The sequence below is a fragment of the Salvia miltiorrhiza genome, chromosome 3 (assembly GCF_028751815.1).
Source record: "Salvia miltiorrhiza cultivar Shanhuang (shh) chromosome 3, IMPLAD_Smil_shh, whole genome shotgun sequence".
NCBI lineage: Eukaryota > Viridiplantae > Streptophyta > Magnoliopsida > Lamiales > Lamiaceae > Salvia > Salvia miltiorrhiza.
Genome location: NC_080389.1, coordinates 4,747,932 through 4,766,269, shown reverse-complemented (window position 1 = coordinate 4,766,269; position 18,338 = coordinate 4,747,932). Strand labels below are relative to the sequence as shown.

The 18,338-nt window shown below is 37.4% G+C and overlaps 2 protein-coding genes and 1 long non-coding RNA gene across 3 annotated transcripts; all 3 read left to right on the top strand.

Annotated features, from left to right (window-relative positions):
- The first annotated feature begins 2,235 nt into the window (after positions 1-2,235).
- LOC131017126 (protein IQ-DOMAIN 3-like) lies at positions 2,236-5,774 on the top strand. The gene is made up of 6 exons (XM_057945858.1): positions 2,236-2,469; positions 3,091-3,173; positions 3,259-3,567; positions 3,722-3,952; positions 4,151-4,270; positions 4,779-5,774. The coding sequence occupies exons 2-6, from the start codon at positions 3,099-3,101 to the stop codon at positions 5,430-5,432; spliced, it is 1,389 nt and encodes a 462-aa protein (XP_057801841.1). The 5' UTR covers positions 2,236-2,469; positions 3,091-3,098; the 3' UTR covers positions 5,433-5,774.
- Positions 5,775-6,490: 716 nt separating this feature from the next.
- Positions 6,491-16,021, top strand: LOC131018169 (uncharacterized). The gene is made up of 4 exons (XM_057946887.1): positions 6,491-6,625; positions 6,714-6,717; positions 6,811-7,198; positions 15,895-16,021. Exons 1-4 carry the CDS (start codon positions 6,491-6,493, stop codon positions 16,019-16,021), a joined length of 654 nt encoding a protein of 217 aa, XP_057802870.1.
- A 1,099-nt stretch (positions 16,022-17,120) lies between these two features.
- LOC131017125 (uncharacterized) lies at positions 17,121-18,053 on the top strand. Its single transcript, XR_009099442.1, has 2 exons — positions 17,121-17,189; positions 17,822-18,053. It is a non-coding gene; the product is annotated as an uncharacterized LOC131017125 (long non-coding RNA).
- The last annotated feature ends 285 nt before the right edge of the window (positions 18,054-18,338 follow it).

Sequence of the window (18,338 nt, the reverse complement as noted above, 5' to 3'; positions counted from 1 at the left end):
TAAAACAACATTGTATATGTGTTGTTTCAGTTAATGAAGTTAATTTGTTGGACACATTTATTCGATTTTGTTACCAAAATTTGATATTGTAATTATAAAAACTTGAAATTTAGTGCTGTAATTGTAGAACCGACCTACCTTCGTCAATTTGTAAGACGATATTAATTCTTAAATATTTTAGGAGTTAAAACTCAATGTTTTTTTTTTGAAACAATTAAAACTCAATGTTGAATACTTCATATACTCCCTACGTCCCGGCTAAGTTGATCGACTATTTTTCGAGACGAGATTTTAGAAATTAGTGTTTTAAGTGTGTTTGATAATAAAGTGAATAAATGATTTAATGTTCCGTTGCTCATATTTATTCCATATAAGAAAATTTATCAACTTAGTTGTGACGGTCAAAAAAGAATATTGATCAAGTTACTTGTGATGGAAGGAGCATTTTTTTTTTCAATTTTGTGCGCACTATCATTTAAAAAAAAATTAAATGATCAATCAAATTATAATTTCAATATAATTATATAGGGTGAAAATGGAATAATATTCATCATCATAAGTGATTTGTATGCTCAGTTAACGTTGTTTGAGTAGTAACGCTTGCAAATCAACGAGATTTTTAAATTTAGGTTTGAGATTTCAGTTGTTTGAATAGCAAATATTTGATGATTAATTGCTAGGATTTGCTAAAGTAATTAAACCCCTAACTAAAATCATTATTTTTAAGTCAAGTAGAATCATAAATGAGTAAAAATATTGTGAAAACTGTAAATTAATACGAATTACTATATAATAGTTGAATTTAGTATATATTTTTTAATCACATGTTCTCTATATAATTGGATGTACACTTATTACTTTCAAGTTGATCAATTCATTTGATCCTAACATTTGACTAATAATGATCTTTAATCTATTTTGAAGAGTTCAATTTTCAAGTATATATATATGTTTACAAAACATTCATATCTTTCTATAAATCCACCAAAAGGTAAAATCAATACCTAAAATTATCATTATCAATTTATCATGTATATCCATCCTTGGAGGAGATTATCATATCATATCCCACTGAAATAACACAATAATCTTTATTTTATTTGAACATTTAAGTAATTAATTACGAAATCTTTCAGTTTTCGTGAAACACAATAATCTTTATTTTATTCGAACATTTTTTTTGGAGCAAATTTTTATTTGAGCATTTAAGTAATTATCATATCCCACTAAAATAACACAATAGTCGTTATTATCACTACTTTTATGGCCGGACAAAATATGGTTAAATAATTTTAAAAATATTTATATTTAAAACTTTTGGTCCAAAATAAAAAAGAATTTTGTTAGTTTTATGATTTTTTCCACATTGTAGTTTTTTTTGTAATTTTTATTATTTAAAGTACAAAAACTACAAAACAAATAATAATAATTACAAAATTACAAAAAATTACAATGTGGAGAAAACAATAAATTTAACAAAATCATTTTTAAATTTGAACCAAATTTTTTAAATCAATCGATTGTTTTAAACATTTAACCTTTTTTTGTTCGGACAAATTTTATCCAAATAACACTACTCTTTGTTAAAATCCGTGACACTCCCTCCAAAGACTATTTTTACAAAACGAAGGGAGTATTAATTTAAAGTATCTTTTAAGAAGAATTCACTTGCGGAACCCATCCGCTCAAATTTCCAAAAGATTGTATGAAATTTCTAATTATGACTATGTTAGGAATTTTGGGTTCACTTGGGTTGAATAGAGTGGTGAATGAAGACTTTTGTCATTTTCGTCCCCTCGTTCACACACAATATTTACAAAAAGATTATTAATGAATAATGATGAAATTTAAGAATACAATTTTTTTTATTAGTATTAGTAATTTTAATACTCCCTCGGTTCCATTGATCATGTTCTATTTTTCTTTTTGGATTATATTAGTAATTTTAATAATCCCATTGATCTTTCTTATTTTTATATTTAGTACTAATTTTACATTACAAATAATATGACCCACATATTTAAGTACTTTTACTATACTAAATATACTCTGTGACAAAAAAAAATTGAGACAAGCCTAATATTTTAAAGTCAAAATTAGCTGAGGGCCCACAAACATCCCACCTGGCCCACTAGCTATTGCGCACGCACCCCAGCAAGCCGTTGACGTTGTAAAATGACAGAATTACCCTTGTCCGTTATCCATGTCCTCAACAACATTTCCTTAAAACGTTTCTACACTTCCTTAATTATCAGATTAAGATTTCATTCTCTCTCTCTACTCTCTCTCATAAACACACACATCTCCGCTTACACATGACAGTACTCGAGCCACCTTGGTGAGATTCACCGCTTATTTGTAGATAAACCAGTAGCAGAAGACGAAGACGTCGAAGAAGAAGACGAATTACATGTTTGCATAATCACGAATCGCCTTTGAAATTCACAAGAGCAGATCTTTCACTGACGGGTTTGTTGATAGCGATGTTTTTTTAATTCCTATTTTCAGTTTTCTTTATGTTTCTGCTATCCTTTAGATTTAACATCGTTCGAAAAATCTTCCCTCCCCTATTTCCAGTCGAGTATTTCATTTTTTTTTTTTACGATTGAAACAAGTAATATTGGGGTGGGGTTAATGGGTTCCTTGAAGATTCAGACTAAATTACATAGTTTTGAACTGAGCAATGGTGCTTAAATTGGTGGATTGAACATAATTTGTAATGTGGCAATCTTTGTTTGTTTGTTTGTTTTTGTTTAATTTTGATTTTGGTATATAGCTTGTTTGAGTGTGAATGGAATACCTATAGATTTGATTTTTCTTTCCCTTTTTGGTTAGTATTTAATTTGTTATCCTCTTTTTGGGTATTTTTTGGTGGGAAGGTCCGGTTTGTTGAATATGAACAGGAAAGTTTGAATTTTCTCTAAAACCCTTTATTAAATGGCTGCTTTGAATGCGTGGGAACTAAATAGTTAGGTATATTCAGCGCAGATCTGTTCATGTATTTGAAATTAGCAATATTTATTTTAGAATAGTGATATTTATTTTGGAATTGGTGCTTAATTTTCTTCAAAATTGCTTAATATGTTTCAGTAAAAAAAATGGGAAAGAAAATGGGATGGCTTCACGCAGTGAAGAAAGCAATGAGCTGCGGATCAGGGCAGAGTAGTAGAAAGGTACCATTTTTTTTTTCATCATTTTCCATTTTTTTCTTGGTATGGAAAATTAGAGTATAATGTTTTTACTCCTTTGTGTGATCAGAAGAATCGAAAATCGGGAGACTGGGGGAAGGAGGTGCTATATTTGGATTCGTACAATGCAGAAAACGCAGCAGTGGTCCCTGCTTCTCAATCTCCGGTGGGGGAGGCGAAGCTGATGGAAGCCGAGAATGAACAGAGCAGGCATGCTTATTCTGTTGCTCTTGCGACTGCTGCAGCTGCTGAGGCCGCAGTTGCTGCTGCTCATGCTGCTGCAGAGGTTGTCCGCCTCACAGCTGCAGCCCGTGGCTCGGGTAAAACCAAGGAAGAGATAGCTGCCATCAAGATTCAAGCAGCTTTTCGCGGCCATTTGGTATGTGTGATGATTGTCTCGAACTCTATAATAATGTCTGGAAAATAGAGTTCTCATTGGCTGGTTGAATACTTCAGAGATTTGGAGATTCTTGATACATATAAACTTGTTACCATTCTCAGGTAATTTGTGATAATCCGTTGTTTGATTTCAGGCAAGGAGAGCATTGAAGGCATTGAGAGGTCACGCGAGGCTAAGATCATTGATAGAAGGGCAATCAGTGAAACGCCAAGCAACGAGCACCTTAAAATATATGCAACTGCTGGGACGTATGCAATCTGAGGTTCGAGCAAGGAGAACCAGAAAGTCCGAGGAGAACTTGTCTATTCAGCATCAGATCCAGCAAAAACACGAAAGGGAGCAGCTCGAGAAGTTTAGAGCATCGGTAAATGAAACTGGCCTCACTTTCCATATGATCCATGATTCTGTTTATGGCTAATCATTTCCCTCACGTGCAAAGCTCTAAGGATTACTACTAATGCTCTTTACCTTAGTAGATGGAAATTCAAAGACTGTTGTTGTCTATATACATGCTTTATAGTTTGTGAGAAGCTTTTGACCAAGTTATTTATTTGGACTATAGATTGGAGAGGATTGGGATGATAGCATGCAGTCGAAAGAGCAGATTGAAGCCAATCTGCAACACCGGCAAGAAGCTGCTATAAGAAGGGAGCGTGCTCTGGCTTATGCATATACGCATCAGGTAATATACAGTCAAGTGTAACTACTATAGAAACCACTATGCACGTTGCACGTGGTTATTTCAATGCAAATAGGAAGAATCACAAAGAAAGAAGGGATATTCTTAAATAATAGCCCGAACCGGTGGCCTTTTTAGCCCCAATTTACAGTTACAAATATAGCCTATATTTATATCTATTGTTTAGTTTATAGCCTTAGTCAAAATTTCCGGGTAACTGAGACTGATCATCCGAATATAAATGTACATCTAGACATATATACGAGTTTTGATCATCCGACTGAGTTGTGGCTGGAAATTTTGACTCGGGCAATAATCTGAACAATGGAGATAAGTACATGCTTTAATTGTAAATTCGGGCTAAAAAGTCATCATGTGGTAAAAGTTTGTGCTATTTTTTATGAATAGCTGAAGAAACAAAAATTCAAGATTGGCTTGTAACACCAACATATCCTTATTTTGCTAGAAACAATATTTCTGACATTGATATGGATTGAATTTTGTGTACCAGCAAACATGGAGGGCCTCTTCAAACAGTGCAAACCAAACATTCATGGATCCAAGCAACCCTCATTGGGGTTGGAGTTGGTTAGAGCGATGGATGGCTACTCGTCCACACGAAAATGGGAATGCAACGAGTAAAGAACAGAACAGTGACCACAACTCTGTGAAAAGCAACGCGAGCCGTTCAGTATCGATCCTTGGAGACCCGAAGATGCAGTCTCCGACGGCCCAGAAACAAAGCCGGCCTCCCAGCCGGCAGTCACCCTCAACTCCCAAATCGAAGATCACACCATCTAAGTTCAGGCCAGCGAGCCCGAGGGGAACTAACGGCACAGATGATGACTCTAAGAGCATTAGAAGTGCTCAATCTGATAGATGTCGGAGGCACAGCATCGCTGGCTCGTCCGTGAGGGACGATGAGAGCATAACGAGCTCACAAGCTGCGACTCGTGGCTACTTGGCTTCAACGGAGTCGACAAGAGCTAAGTCGCGGATGGCCAGCCCGCTCGGAGGAGAGAGAGGCGGGACGCCTGAGAAGGCAGCCGGTGGCTCTGCAAAGAAACGGCTGTCCTTCTCGGGCTCCCCTGCTGGCCCTAGGAGGCATTCGGGCCCACCGAGGGTCGATATTAGCCCTATGAAGGACATCACTACGAACTCATAGGGGTATAGCCACGAATTGGCTATGGTAAGATGGCTTTTTAACCTTTTTTCTTTTTCTTTTTTAAAAGAAAAAACAGAATGAGAAGTGTGTTGGGTGGTTATGAAACAGATGTTTCCATTGGATAAAAATGTTGGAGTGGTTGAAGTTTGATGTCAATAGTTGAAAGAAACGTGGTTTGGTTGTTTTTTATGTAACCAAAGTCGCTGTTTTGTACTGTATGATTATGAATCATCATTATGTCGTGCTGTATTTCTTTTATAAACAAACTAGATTAGATTTTGCCTGATGTAAACAGCATTATATTTTAAGTTGGGAATATGGAATAAAATATATTTTTATTTAGCATTTTTTGTTGGGGGTTATATGGTTATAATAGTATTTTTATTATTTAATTTAATTAGGGGCCTACAATGAGAGATTTGGGGGGCTATGTTTAAAATTACCCAAATACTATATACCACTTAATATTAATTTGAAACATTAGATGATGAAACAAGTTGAAAATTTGTAGTATATTTTAATTTTTTTATTATGTAATTGGAATGAATTATTTTATTTATAAATAATATTATTGGGCCGTGCCTACTAATTTAGATCGAGCCCATCTTCATGATTCGTGAAACCAATAAAACTATTTGTTGTAAAATACAAAGAGCAAAACCCTCGCCTCTTCAAATACAAAAACCTCGGCAGCTTTGGGTATGGAGATCGAAAGAACTCAAAGAAGTAGGTTGCAATCTCTCCCTCTTCCAGAAGAAATCATCGATGACATATTGTCGAGACTGTTTATATTGCCGGTGAAATCACTGTTAAGATTCAGGTGCATTTCGAAATCATGGCGGTCTTTAATTGGCAGCAAAAGCTTCATCAAAACCCAGCATCAAAATTCAATGAAAAACCCATGTTTTCCCCATCAAAGGCTCATTATACAGAAGAATTGTTCTGGTGTGCCTTATAGTATGGATTGGCCTGAGCAATGTTCTCTGCAGTCGGTTTTGAGCGGACCAATAAATACTATCCCTTTATCTCTTGTAGCTTATCCAACGAATACTACAGCGATGGGATATGAAATTGTGGGGAGCTGTAATGGGCTTGTCTGCCTTCTTGAGATGATCAAACCAAATAGAATTCAGTTGTGGAACCCATCCACTAGAATCTCCAAGAAACTTCCAGAAATTTCTAGTCCCGGCAAGGTAAGCAATATTGGGTTTGGTTGGGTTGGAATCGAGTGATGAGTATAAGGTGTTTGTGCATTTGTATGATTATACTAATTATTACCAGGATGGTAAAATTTATAGTTCAAAGACAAAATCATGGAAAAGAATTGAGCCCTGCTATGAGTTACTATTTTCGTATTGCTGTAATGGGGTGTTTGCAGGTGGGAAGCTTTACTGGAAGAACAGAAGTGATGATGCTATTTATTTCTTGGACTTGAAGAGTGAGGTGTTTGGAAAGATTGAGATTCCCTTTGATCAAGAGATGTTTGGAGAGATTGATCAAGAGATATATGGAGATTCTGAACTAGAGAAGTACGGCGTTGTGGGTGTGCTTGGTGGTTTCCTTTGTGTGCTATGTTTTGATTATCAAATTAGAGGCTATCGAGTTTGGGTTATGAAGGAGTCTTGGGAGAAAGTGGAGACTCTTTCTCATCTTCTTGAGCTTCTTCAACCACCATTGGTGAAAGGTCTAAATGGAGAGATTTTGGTGAATTGTGGATCCATTGTGGTGGTTTACGATTGTCGGGATAATGTGTTCCGCAGCCTCAAGTACTGTTCCTGTTGTCACGTTTATGGGGGTTTCAGCAGCCCCTATAATTGTGTCCGTTTCATTTCACATCTTGTCTATGCTGAAAGTTTAGTCTCGCCAGAAGATTTATGAAACAACGTCGTAGAACATTATTGTGAGTGGTTTCGTAACTTTTTTTGATGATATGTGTGTTATTTCTCAAGAATTGAAGTTATATATATATATATTTGAGATCTTGTAGATCTTCGTATTTATGTATAATGTTAAACTCAAATAATCCAAACATGTTAAATTTCCTCATCAGCTGTAGTTGTGGAAAGTCATGATATACTATCACGTGAGAATACATAAACCAAACTAGATTATAGAAGTCACATTATCAACTCGAAACATAATTTTCAATTTGATCATGTTGTCGCTGTTTTAATGTTTAAAAAGTATGAGTTTATGGATTTCAATGTATCATACATACTTATTTTACATTTGTATCATAGGAGTGACCGAGTGAATATATTTGTGTTAAGGTTATATATGTAAGAATGTGACAGGGATACACCATAGAACTAGAAATGAAATCTAACTTTTAGTAGACCAATTACAGTTTTTGATAGTAGTTTATAATATAATACAATTTGAACATGTGGTATTATGTGTTAAAGATCATTTTACTAACATTTATGGATAAAATTAATGATGCTACCTTTTCTTTCCCTTGATTACACAAGCATATTAGGCAGAACAACATCCTTTTTTTTCTTCTTATTTTAGCTTTATTTTTTCTTTCTTGTGAAAGTGCCTAAAGAACCTTGGACTCTTAGGTATTTTATATTAATATGTACTGAAATATGTGCATGAAAATTGAAAGAATTTTGAATTATAATATAAACTGACCTTTTTGATATTGCAGGGACGCTAAACTATGAAGATTCCTACGTCAAAGTTCCTGAGGTCTTAATTATAAGGAGTAATTCAGTTGATTTTCATTTTGTGACTTTTCTCCTCATTCATAATTTATGTTGGATATTTTGTCATGTTCTGAACTATATAACCCCTTTTCTTTCAATTCCGAATTTGGTGTTTTTTTTATTCTTTCAATTTCCTTGCCGCTCTATTCTCTCCTGAGTGATATTAGTGACCTGATCTGCAAAACATGAGTGTTATAATCTCGTTGAGTTAATATGGAAAATTGATGGGAGCAACACATATTTATCACACTCTTTTGTTGAGGTGAGGCCTCCTCTTAGCTGCTTCATTGATGATGCCGAATGGAAGCGGTAGTAAGAGACATTTAAAAATCAAAGCTCGTCTCATTCCAGTAATCAAATCAAATACTTTCGAATTACACCAAAAATATCAAATTTGGGGATGAGCACAATACTTTGAAATATTGAACTAATTCAAAAGACAACTTGAATGAGTAGAAAACATAACATAACTAAAACACACAAAAGCAAATTTGCAACGATGAAACTACTACCACGGGCTCCATGAAGACGCACAAGAGCTATCGCCAACACCGTGGGTATCACTCGGCGTCGCTGCAACATTCTTCCCCGGGAACTTGAGTTTTTTCTACAATAATGAAGTGGAAGTATTTTGCAAGTTCAGTTGATTTAAAGACAAACCTCCGAGCAATGACACGAGCGTATGCCCTTAGAGATCCGGCGATGCAAACGAGATCAATTCGGCAGCAAATCTCTTTACCCAAACCTTGTTCATCAACAAAATGAAAAGGAATATAAATAACGGCAATCCAAGGCTGAAGCATAAAGGATTTGACCAAAAAACTGAAAAAATCATGCGTGTCGGAGCAATTTTTATTTTCTGATTTAGTGTGCTAACAATATTTTTATTCAGCCAAAATATCAAGCTCCTTGCGAGAAAACCATCTACTTCAAGAAAGACTATTCAATAAAAGACCGTATTCCAAGTAATGAAAATACAAAGTTGAAAATATATACTATATTTTTAATTTGGGTAATTGGTGTATAAATACATGAACTTTACTAACTTTTTGGTATTTAACATGAACTTTAAAATCTAGTTATAAATACATAAACTTTGAATTTATTCAATTTTTGACACATTTTTTATATTTGATGAAATTAATGCTGACATGTCAAAATTAAAATTGAGTTGGCAAAATTAATCATCCAACTGGCATCCAACTAATAAATTTCACTTATGAAAGCCAAACATTAAACATCCCAAATCAAGAATTTGAATATTGAACAAATATAAACCTAAAAATTTAAAACCTAAAATCCTACGTCAGCTTTCCCCTTCCCCCACCCACACTCCTCAGACTGTCCCCCCTCCCCTTTCGGCCACACCGCCGGCCCCACTTCCCCACCTCCGTTGTCATGAGCACTTCTCCAGCACAGTGGACCTTTCCCCTTCCCCCACCCCGCCGCCGTCCCCTACCCCCATTGAACATGGTGAATTCGAGAGAGAGAGGGTGGAGGAGATGAGCGAGAGAGATAGGCGGAGGCTACCTTCCCCCATCCGCACACCTCCGTCAGACCCTTACCCTTCCCCCACCTAGGCGCCACCACTTTTCCCTCCCTAGACCCCCGTCAGCCCTTCCCCCACCCTGCGGACCTGAAAATCAAGGCGGCGAATTTCACGTCTTTTCTGGAAAAATTGATGAATGAATTTGGTGTTGTCTAATGAGCATCATCGCAGCAGGCGGAGCACTACGAGGCGCCATAGGAGACAACATGACAGTAGGTGGCGGTCGGTGTGGTTGTAGCAACAGAGAGTGAGGCGGCAGAGGTCGTGGAGGAAGGAGAAGCGTTCCTGGCGGAGGTCGTAGGAGAAGGGTTTGTGGCTGGAGAATAAGCCCTGTGGAAGGGTGTGACGTTTGGAGGTTCACGGCTTGAGAAGGGCTTGAGCTTTGCCTCGCCGGAGAGGGTCTGCCAGGTAGGGGAGGGTCTGTCGAGGGTGGGGGTTGGGGTGTGAGGTGTGAGAGAGAGGAGTGTGTGTGAATTGTGATTTGGAATGTTCAATGTGTGCCTTGTTAAGTGAATTTATTAGTTGAATGCCAGCTGGATGATTAATTTTGCCAACTCAATTTCAATTTTGACATGTCAGCAATAATTTCATCAATACAAAAAATGTGTTAAAAATTGAATAAATTTAAAGTTTATGTATTTATAACTAGGTTTTAAAGTTCATGTTAAATACCAAAAAATTAGTAAAGTTCATGTATTTATACACCAATTACCCTTTTAAATTTAAGTTTTTTCATTAAGTAACTGGTGAGAATTATTTTATTTAAAAATAATAATTCATATTAACTTATACTATTTTAATTCGATTTAATATCTATTCTTATTTATTTTAAATATTAAGGGGCGGGCTACTATTTAAGATAGAGCCCATCTTTGTGATTCGTGAAACCTATAAAACTACAAAAAGGCAAAACCCTCGCCTCTTCGCGTACAAAAACCTCGAAACATATATCGCAGCTTTGGCTATGGAGATTGGAAAAAGTAGTCGAAAATCTCTGCATCTTCCCGAAGAAATCATCGAGGAAGAAATACTGCCAAGACTGCCGGTGGAATCACTCTTGAGACTGAGGTGCGTTTCGAAATCATGATGTGAGAGGTCAGGGTTATGATAATGGTTCCAATATGAAAGGAAAACATCAAGGTTTTCAGAAGAGGTTTCTTGAAATAAATCCTAGAGCTTTATACATGCCTTGTGCTTGTCATAGTCTCAATCTTACTATTGGTGATAGGGCTCATTCTTGTGTTAAAGCTATTTCATTCTTTGAAGTTATTCAACGCATATATTCATTGTTTTCGGGTTCTACAAAAAGATGGAATATTTTGCTTGATAATGTGTCTGGTTTAACTGTGAAATACTTGTTTAATACACGTTGGGAGAGTCGAATTAAAAGTGTTAAAGCTATTAGATTTCAATGTCCACAAATAAGATTAGCTTTGCTGAAATTATACGAATCTTGTGATAATGATGCAAAGACAAAGAGTGAAGCAGAAAGTTTGGTTAATGCATTGGAAAGTTTTGAGTTTTTGTTTGGCATGGTAATTTGGTATGAAATTCTATTTGCTGCTAATATGGTAAGCAAAAAATTACAATCTAAGTCTAAGTGCATCGATGCTACTATGAAGCAATTGGAAGGTGTATTGTCGTTTTTTGAAAAGTATCGAGATGAAGGTTTTATAACAAGTATGAATGTAGCTAAGACTAGTGTTGCACTTGAAATGGATGTAGAGCCTATCTTTCCAATAAAACGTCGTGTGATTAGAAAAAAATATTTTGGGGATAATAATGAGGACGAAGAAGATCAGTCACCCGAAGAGTTATTCAGAACTAGATATTTTTTTATTGTTGTGGATATGGCAATTGTTTATTTAAAGAATAAATTTGAGGAGCTGAAAACTTTTGAAAGTATTTTTGGATTTTTATATGATTCAAATAAGTTAAAATCATTAGATGAGAATGAATTAAGAAATTCTTGTGTTAATTTTCATTCTACCTTTTTTCATGACAATTTATTTGATATTATTTAGATGATCTTTACTCAGAACTGAAAGTGTTACAACTGACTTTGCCTACTGATTTATTGACCGCCATTGAGATTCTTACATTTGTCAAATCTGCAGATTGCTATCCGAATGCCTCGATTGCTTATAGAATTTTATTAACTGTGCCTGTGACCGTAGCATCTGCTGAAAGAAGCTTTTCAAAGCTTAAGTTAATAAAAACCTACCTAAGGTCATCAATGTTACAAGAAAGGTTTAATGGTTTGGCAATTTTGGCTATTGAGAAAGATATGTTAGAAAATATTGACGTTGATGTAATTATTAACGATTTTGCATTTGCAAAAGCTCAAAGAAATCGATTTTTATGATATTGATATTCTTTTTATATGTATTTATTATGTAAAGGGCCCTCTTTTCTCATTTTGCCTAGGGCCCCTGAAATGTCAGGAACGGGGGCTGAGTGAGAATCATCAAGTGCATCTGAAACCAGTCCTACTTTTAGTGGAAAAGTTAAATCAATCGAGTTGTTTGGTGCTTTTGTTGATTTTGGCGCTTTTATTGATGAGCTTGTTCATGTTTCTCAGTTGAGTGATAGCTATGTGAAGGATGTTGCTAACGTAGTTTCTGTTGGGCAACTACTAATAACTTTCTCCGTAGCTTCTAATAAATTGAAGTGAACTCTTATTTACTATGAACAAAAGTCTTATTTACCAATTCTTGACCTATTTATAAATTATCCAACTAATATATTTTCTAAAAAATTGAGGTAAGAGATAAATTATAGAATTAATCAATTAAATATACCAAAATGTTAATTGAAAAATTAAATATAATAAATATTATATTTATATTTTTTTATAAAGAATATCAAATAAAATAATACTCCAACGTACTCTTGGTCACAACATGTGAATTGCCTATTTTACCCTTATTACATTTTTTTTACATATTACTATAAGTTTGAATGAATATATCAATTCATTAAATATTACACCAAATCTATGTGATATATATCTATAGCTATTGATAAGGTTTATAAATAAATATATTTATCCAATAAATTATATTTAGTAGAAGTAATGAACTAATAGATTATCTAAAAAAAATATTGTAAGAGATAATAGAATTAAATATACCAAATATTAATTGAAAAATTAAATATAATAAATATTATATATATAGATCAGATAATGTTAGGGGCGAAAGAGTCAGTGGGAACTTCACCGCAGTTTATCAATTTTAGGGTTTATTTTGGTTCCATGCCTTTGAATCTCATGCGTAACCCTTTCTTTAAGAGAGAGACTTAACCCCTTTTTTTCGGTGAATTTTCCAAATTGGAGAAGAACCCACCGATCCCACTTTTGATGAACAGTAATCCAGCTCCGATGAACAGTAACCCAAAATCTTCATTTTTCGATGAACAGTAATCTGAATTTGGAAATTCCAAAAATCGAGAAGGATGGCAGATCAAAACTCACGCCTTAAGCTCAATTTCCCACAGACAGCGCCAGTTGGTGAAGTATGAAAACAAACGAGACAAGATGTACGTGGTTCGATCATAAATGATCTACGTCCACGGGAGTTCTTTGTTGGTTTCACTATATCTTGAGAGATTATTTACATATTACAAGTGTTGCTCCAAAAAATAAATCATCCTCCTAATGCTAATGCTACATCTTCTATTTATAGCTGTAAGAGTGAGCACTAAAGGCCTTAGGCCCATGAACTCTAATAATTGGATTTAGGTCCTTTAATGCCTTCATACACTTTAGTCTTGATTTGACCCATCTGCGCTGTCCTTCGTCGCCCATGTTGAGTAGTTCCCTTGAGCTACGCAGGCGAGTCTGCGCCGCCAAGTCCCTTCGTCTGCGCTGCCCAGCTCTGGCTGCGCTGCTCCGCTCTGGCTGCACAGCGCTGCTGCGCTGCTCTGCTCTGCGATGTTCTGCTCTGGCTGCGTAGCGCTGCTACGCTGCTCTGGTCTGCGCTGGTGGTGTTGCACTTTAGGAAGGCCGCATCTCTGCACGCTGCTCTGGTCTGCGCTGGTGGTGTTGCACTTTAGGAAGGCCGCATCTCTGCACTTTGGTCAAGGCTGATTGACTCTTCGTATTCATTTGTTAGCAAGTCTTTTTAGTTAGACCTGCGCCCATTAGTTCCTGTGATAATAATAATAACAATAATCAGGGAAAGTTGTAATGACCCGCATTTTTATTTTTATTTAATATGGTATCGCGATAATTAATATCGCATCTTTCAGTAAATGAAACCCAGCTGCCAGTTATATAATAAATCCAGTTTATGGTCCTGATTTTTTTTTATCAGAAACGGAGTTATTATTTTAGCTTATACTTTTATAACGTATGAGAAAAACGCTACGAGGATTATTGAGCCATTCAATAATTATTATTTCCAAGTTATAACTGACTTAGCAAAGTCATGTTATTTATTAATCGAAAAACAGAAGCATTTATATTTTATTAGTGCTACTAGAAGTCGAGGAATTATTCCGACTGCAACGCAGATTAAATCTACGGATTTAATTTAAGTTATATTACAGTTTATCAAGTTAGCAGGCAAGGAAAAAGATATCAAGCAAGATACAGAAATGGGATGATTAAAAATCGAAGCCAGTATTTATTTACAGTTCACAGATTACAAGCTAGTTCCCAGCTTGGGGAAAATCGTCTAGTATATTACAAAAGCTGTAGACTCTACGTGGCCTACTCAGCCACCAACTCCACTCAACATATATCTATGAGACCTACGCACTAGCCAAGTGCGCCACCATCTTTTGCTTTCCTCCCTCAGCCAACCACCACCACTATCTCCAATCTTTTAAACTTTACAGCCAACCACCACCTTCATGGCTTTTAAATTCAGCCAACAAAACTAATCATTCATTTCCTTAGACACCAGATTTAGATTTCAGATGGAGTAAGTTGATTCCTGCTGCCAAGCTTCAATAGGTAAGCTTCGACTTATGTTTTCTCCATTTCATTCTTGTTTCTCCTACATTTGTAAAGAAAAACATTTGCAATTTCAGCTATCTTTCTCATTGAATACAATAGCAACAGGCAGCCAAACACCAAACTTCACGAGGTAATTCACAATCTTGAACTTAGTAAGCACGCCAACTACGCTTTCATGAACAAGTAGCAGTTAATATGTAGTCTAAACAAGCACATGAGTTTATGCAAAGCAAATAGAGATTTCACCAGCTAGATCTCATGTGAATGACAGTAGGTATGAGCACTCAATAGTGCTTAAAACAACTCTTATGCAAGGCAAGAACAGGCTGCACTTTTGCACCCTAAGAATATAAGATTGTAGAGGATGAATTCCTAGACTACCTCTATTTGAGTGACTAAGACAAATCAGTGAAATCCCAAACTTCAAACCACACGCCATTTTCATAGTAAAGAAAAGACTACGATAAGGATGAAGGTAGAAGAAGGGGAGCTTAGCTTTATACAGAAGTGGGCGACTGCCCTGCTCTGACTCGGAAGACGAAGCGACGACGGAGCCTCTGTCGACGTCGGGACGAGGGAATCGTCGGAGGCAGCAAGCTTCTCCCCACCACTCGCCGGTTTTGAAAAAGCAACGGCAGGGACCAGCTGATTTCCAGAACAGGATAGTTAAGGCTTCTCTCTCGGCCATGACGAAAGGCGAGACAAGACGGAAAGAAAGAGGAGGCCGACCGACTCTAGGCCGGAGCAACGCCGCTCCCAGACGGCGACCGGCCGCCCAATTTCGATAGGGCGCGACAACAATGATATTTCAGATCCATGGCTCGATAAAGAGGACAGCGCCGCTCCCAGACGACAGCAACCCGTCGGATTTCAGACGGGGAGAGAGAGACGGCCACGACCGGCGCCGACCGCTCGCCGGATTCCAGACGGAGGTGCGACAGCGGCGACTTACCAGATGAGACTAAGGCTCGATTTTGGGTCTGCGATGAAGAGAGAGAACAACGCCGGTGGTTGATGCGTCGCCGATCGAAACTGATCGGAGCAGATAACGGCGGCGACAGCAGATCGAAGCACAGGAGAGATTAGGGCTTTCGATCCCCTTCACGATAGGGACGAAGAGAGAGAGGGAGATGAACGGCGCCGCTCCCAGACGCCGACTGAGTCGTCGGATTCCAGACAGAGGTGCGGCCACGACGAGAATTTCCGATGTTAGGGCTTGATCTTGAACTCTGCGTGTAGATTGAGGGATAGAAGGCTGACGCCGGTGATAGCAGACGACGGCGGGACGGCCGGAGAAGGTGGAACCGAACAGATTTTGGAGAGCGCCGAGCGAACAGACCGGAGACGATGGTGGCTGAACGGCTGAGGAAGAGGAGAGTGAGACGGCAAGGTGTGCCGCCCTCGGCCAGGCACGGCCGCGCCGGCAGCGGCGGCGGCGCCCGCCTCGGCTGGAGACGGATCGAGAGAGAGAGAGAACTGAAGCGTGCGTCTGATTTGAGAGATTAGAGAGAGAGGCCGATTGCCTTGAGAGAGAAAAGAGAGATGACCGACAGTTTTTGAGAAGAGAGAGAGAGTGGGCTTGATCTATTTTTAATCTTTGGGCTTGATTTATTTTAATTGAGTTTGGGCTTGTCCACTTTTAATTTGTGTGGGCCGAATTATTTAAGAAAAGTTTGGGCTCGATTTAATTAAGGAGTTTGGCTAATGCATATTTTATGATGGGCTATTATTCTAGTCCCATTTATATTTCGTTGGGCAAGTTTAATTCATCAATTGGGCCGATTAAATTGCCTTTTTGGGCTAAGATTAATTCTTTTCAGTCCACATTAATTATTATTTGGACCCCTATTTTAATTGTTTTGGGTCGAAGACTTTTTAAGTTGGGCTTTAATTCTTTTAAAGCTTGAGCTGAAGTTACTCCTTTGAGCTAAGCCTAGCAGTATCAATTTATGATGGAGCCCAATTATTTATCAGTGGGTGAGCCGATTCGTATTCAGTAAATGAGCCGCCCAGTTTATTAATTATTGTTTTGGACTTCAGACTTTAAAGCAAGCTATCATGGTTTATTTCATTAAAGCCACTGGTTTATTTAATTAATTGGCTACTCTCTTTTGAGCCTATTAATTATTTGAGATTACGTTAGTAATTATGTTTCTATCGAAAAGCCCGACAATTTTCAACGAGGTCACACCTCGATTAAAGCCGAGTTAGTCCTTTATTTCAATCGAGTACAAAGGCGAGATTTATTTTACAATTAGAATTTTCCGATGAGAAATGAAGAATCAAAGTTTTATTCGACCGCGTTAGACGAGAATTAGCTAAATCTATTAACGAGGATTAATAGTAGAATTCCCGATTATCGCTCAGAAGATTAGTTCATGCATACCAGATTCATGCATAGTTAATTACGCTTTCTCATTAATTGAGAATTTTTCTCGAGGCAATGTCTATTTTATATTCTCGTGATTAAGGTCAAGCGCGAGAATAAGAACTACACAAGGAGTTAGAGTACCTTAGCAAAACTTTGCTATCAGGTGGGCAATTTCTTACGCGTAAATAAAATGCTATGCATGTGTTATGCTTTAAAATGAAAATTGGATCTTCAAGTGTGGTATGCTTTATTATGCTTTACGCTAAATGATTTACGCTTGATTACGCTTATTTACGCTTGAATGTTTTACGCTGATAAGTTTATGCCTGTGATTGATGATTGCGTCTGTTGGGGGAGGCCTCCCTCAACAGTACGATGCCGTGTCCGCTGAGGAGGGCCTTCCTCACGGCGCGATGCCCGTGTCCGCTGAGAGAGGCCTCTCTCGCGGCGCGATGCCAGTATGCCAGTATGCCAGTGTTACAGCGTCTATTGGGGGAGGCCTTCCTCAATAGTACGATGCCGTGACCGCTGAGGGAGGCTCCCCCTCACGGCGCAATGCCCGTGTTCGTTGGGGAAGGCCTTCTCCACGACACGATATTTGTTAATGAAGATTGATGATGAAGAATGCCCTTATGCTATTTAAGAATTTGGAAATGTTTAATGAGCAAAGGATATGAAAGAAACTCATGCCTCTTATGCGATATTGTGAAATTGTTAATGATGTTATGTTATATGCTTGGCAACTGCCCACTAAGTACTCCTGTACTTAGCCCTTCGATGTTTATGTTTGTGCAGGTTGAGCTGTGATGGGCGATGAAGTGTTGTTGCTGAGTGGAGTTTTTGTTGAACTTAAAGTAGGCTCAGAAAGGATACATGTCTTCATACATGTATCTCAGTTATGCATTTCGCTGTAAACACTGATTATTTCAGTTACGCCTTCCGCTGCAAACTCTGATAATGTTTTAGCCAAGCCCCTAACGATGCCTTTTTCCTTTTAAGGAATATAACGCGTATACAAGTTCTTTTAGTACCCTTTTTATGCGAACTATGCCTTTTTCCTTTTTAAGGAATATTTCACGCGTATTCAAGCTCTTTGAGTATTCTTTTATGCGCCCCTTTCTCAACCCGCTTCTTAATTTCCCTTCCCCAGTCATGATTTCCCGGCTTAATTATCCTTAATTAAGGCCGGTCGTGACAGAGTGGTATCAGAGCAGTTCGTTTGCTCTGAGCCTAAGAGTTTATTTAAGCCAAACTTAGAATGAATCACTAAAGTGTCTAGAGTTCAATCGACAAAGCTCAGCACTTCATCGCA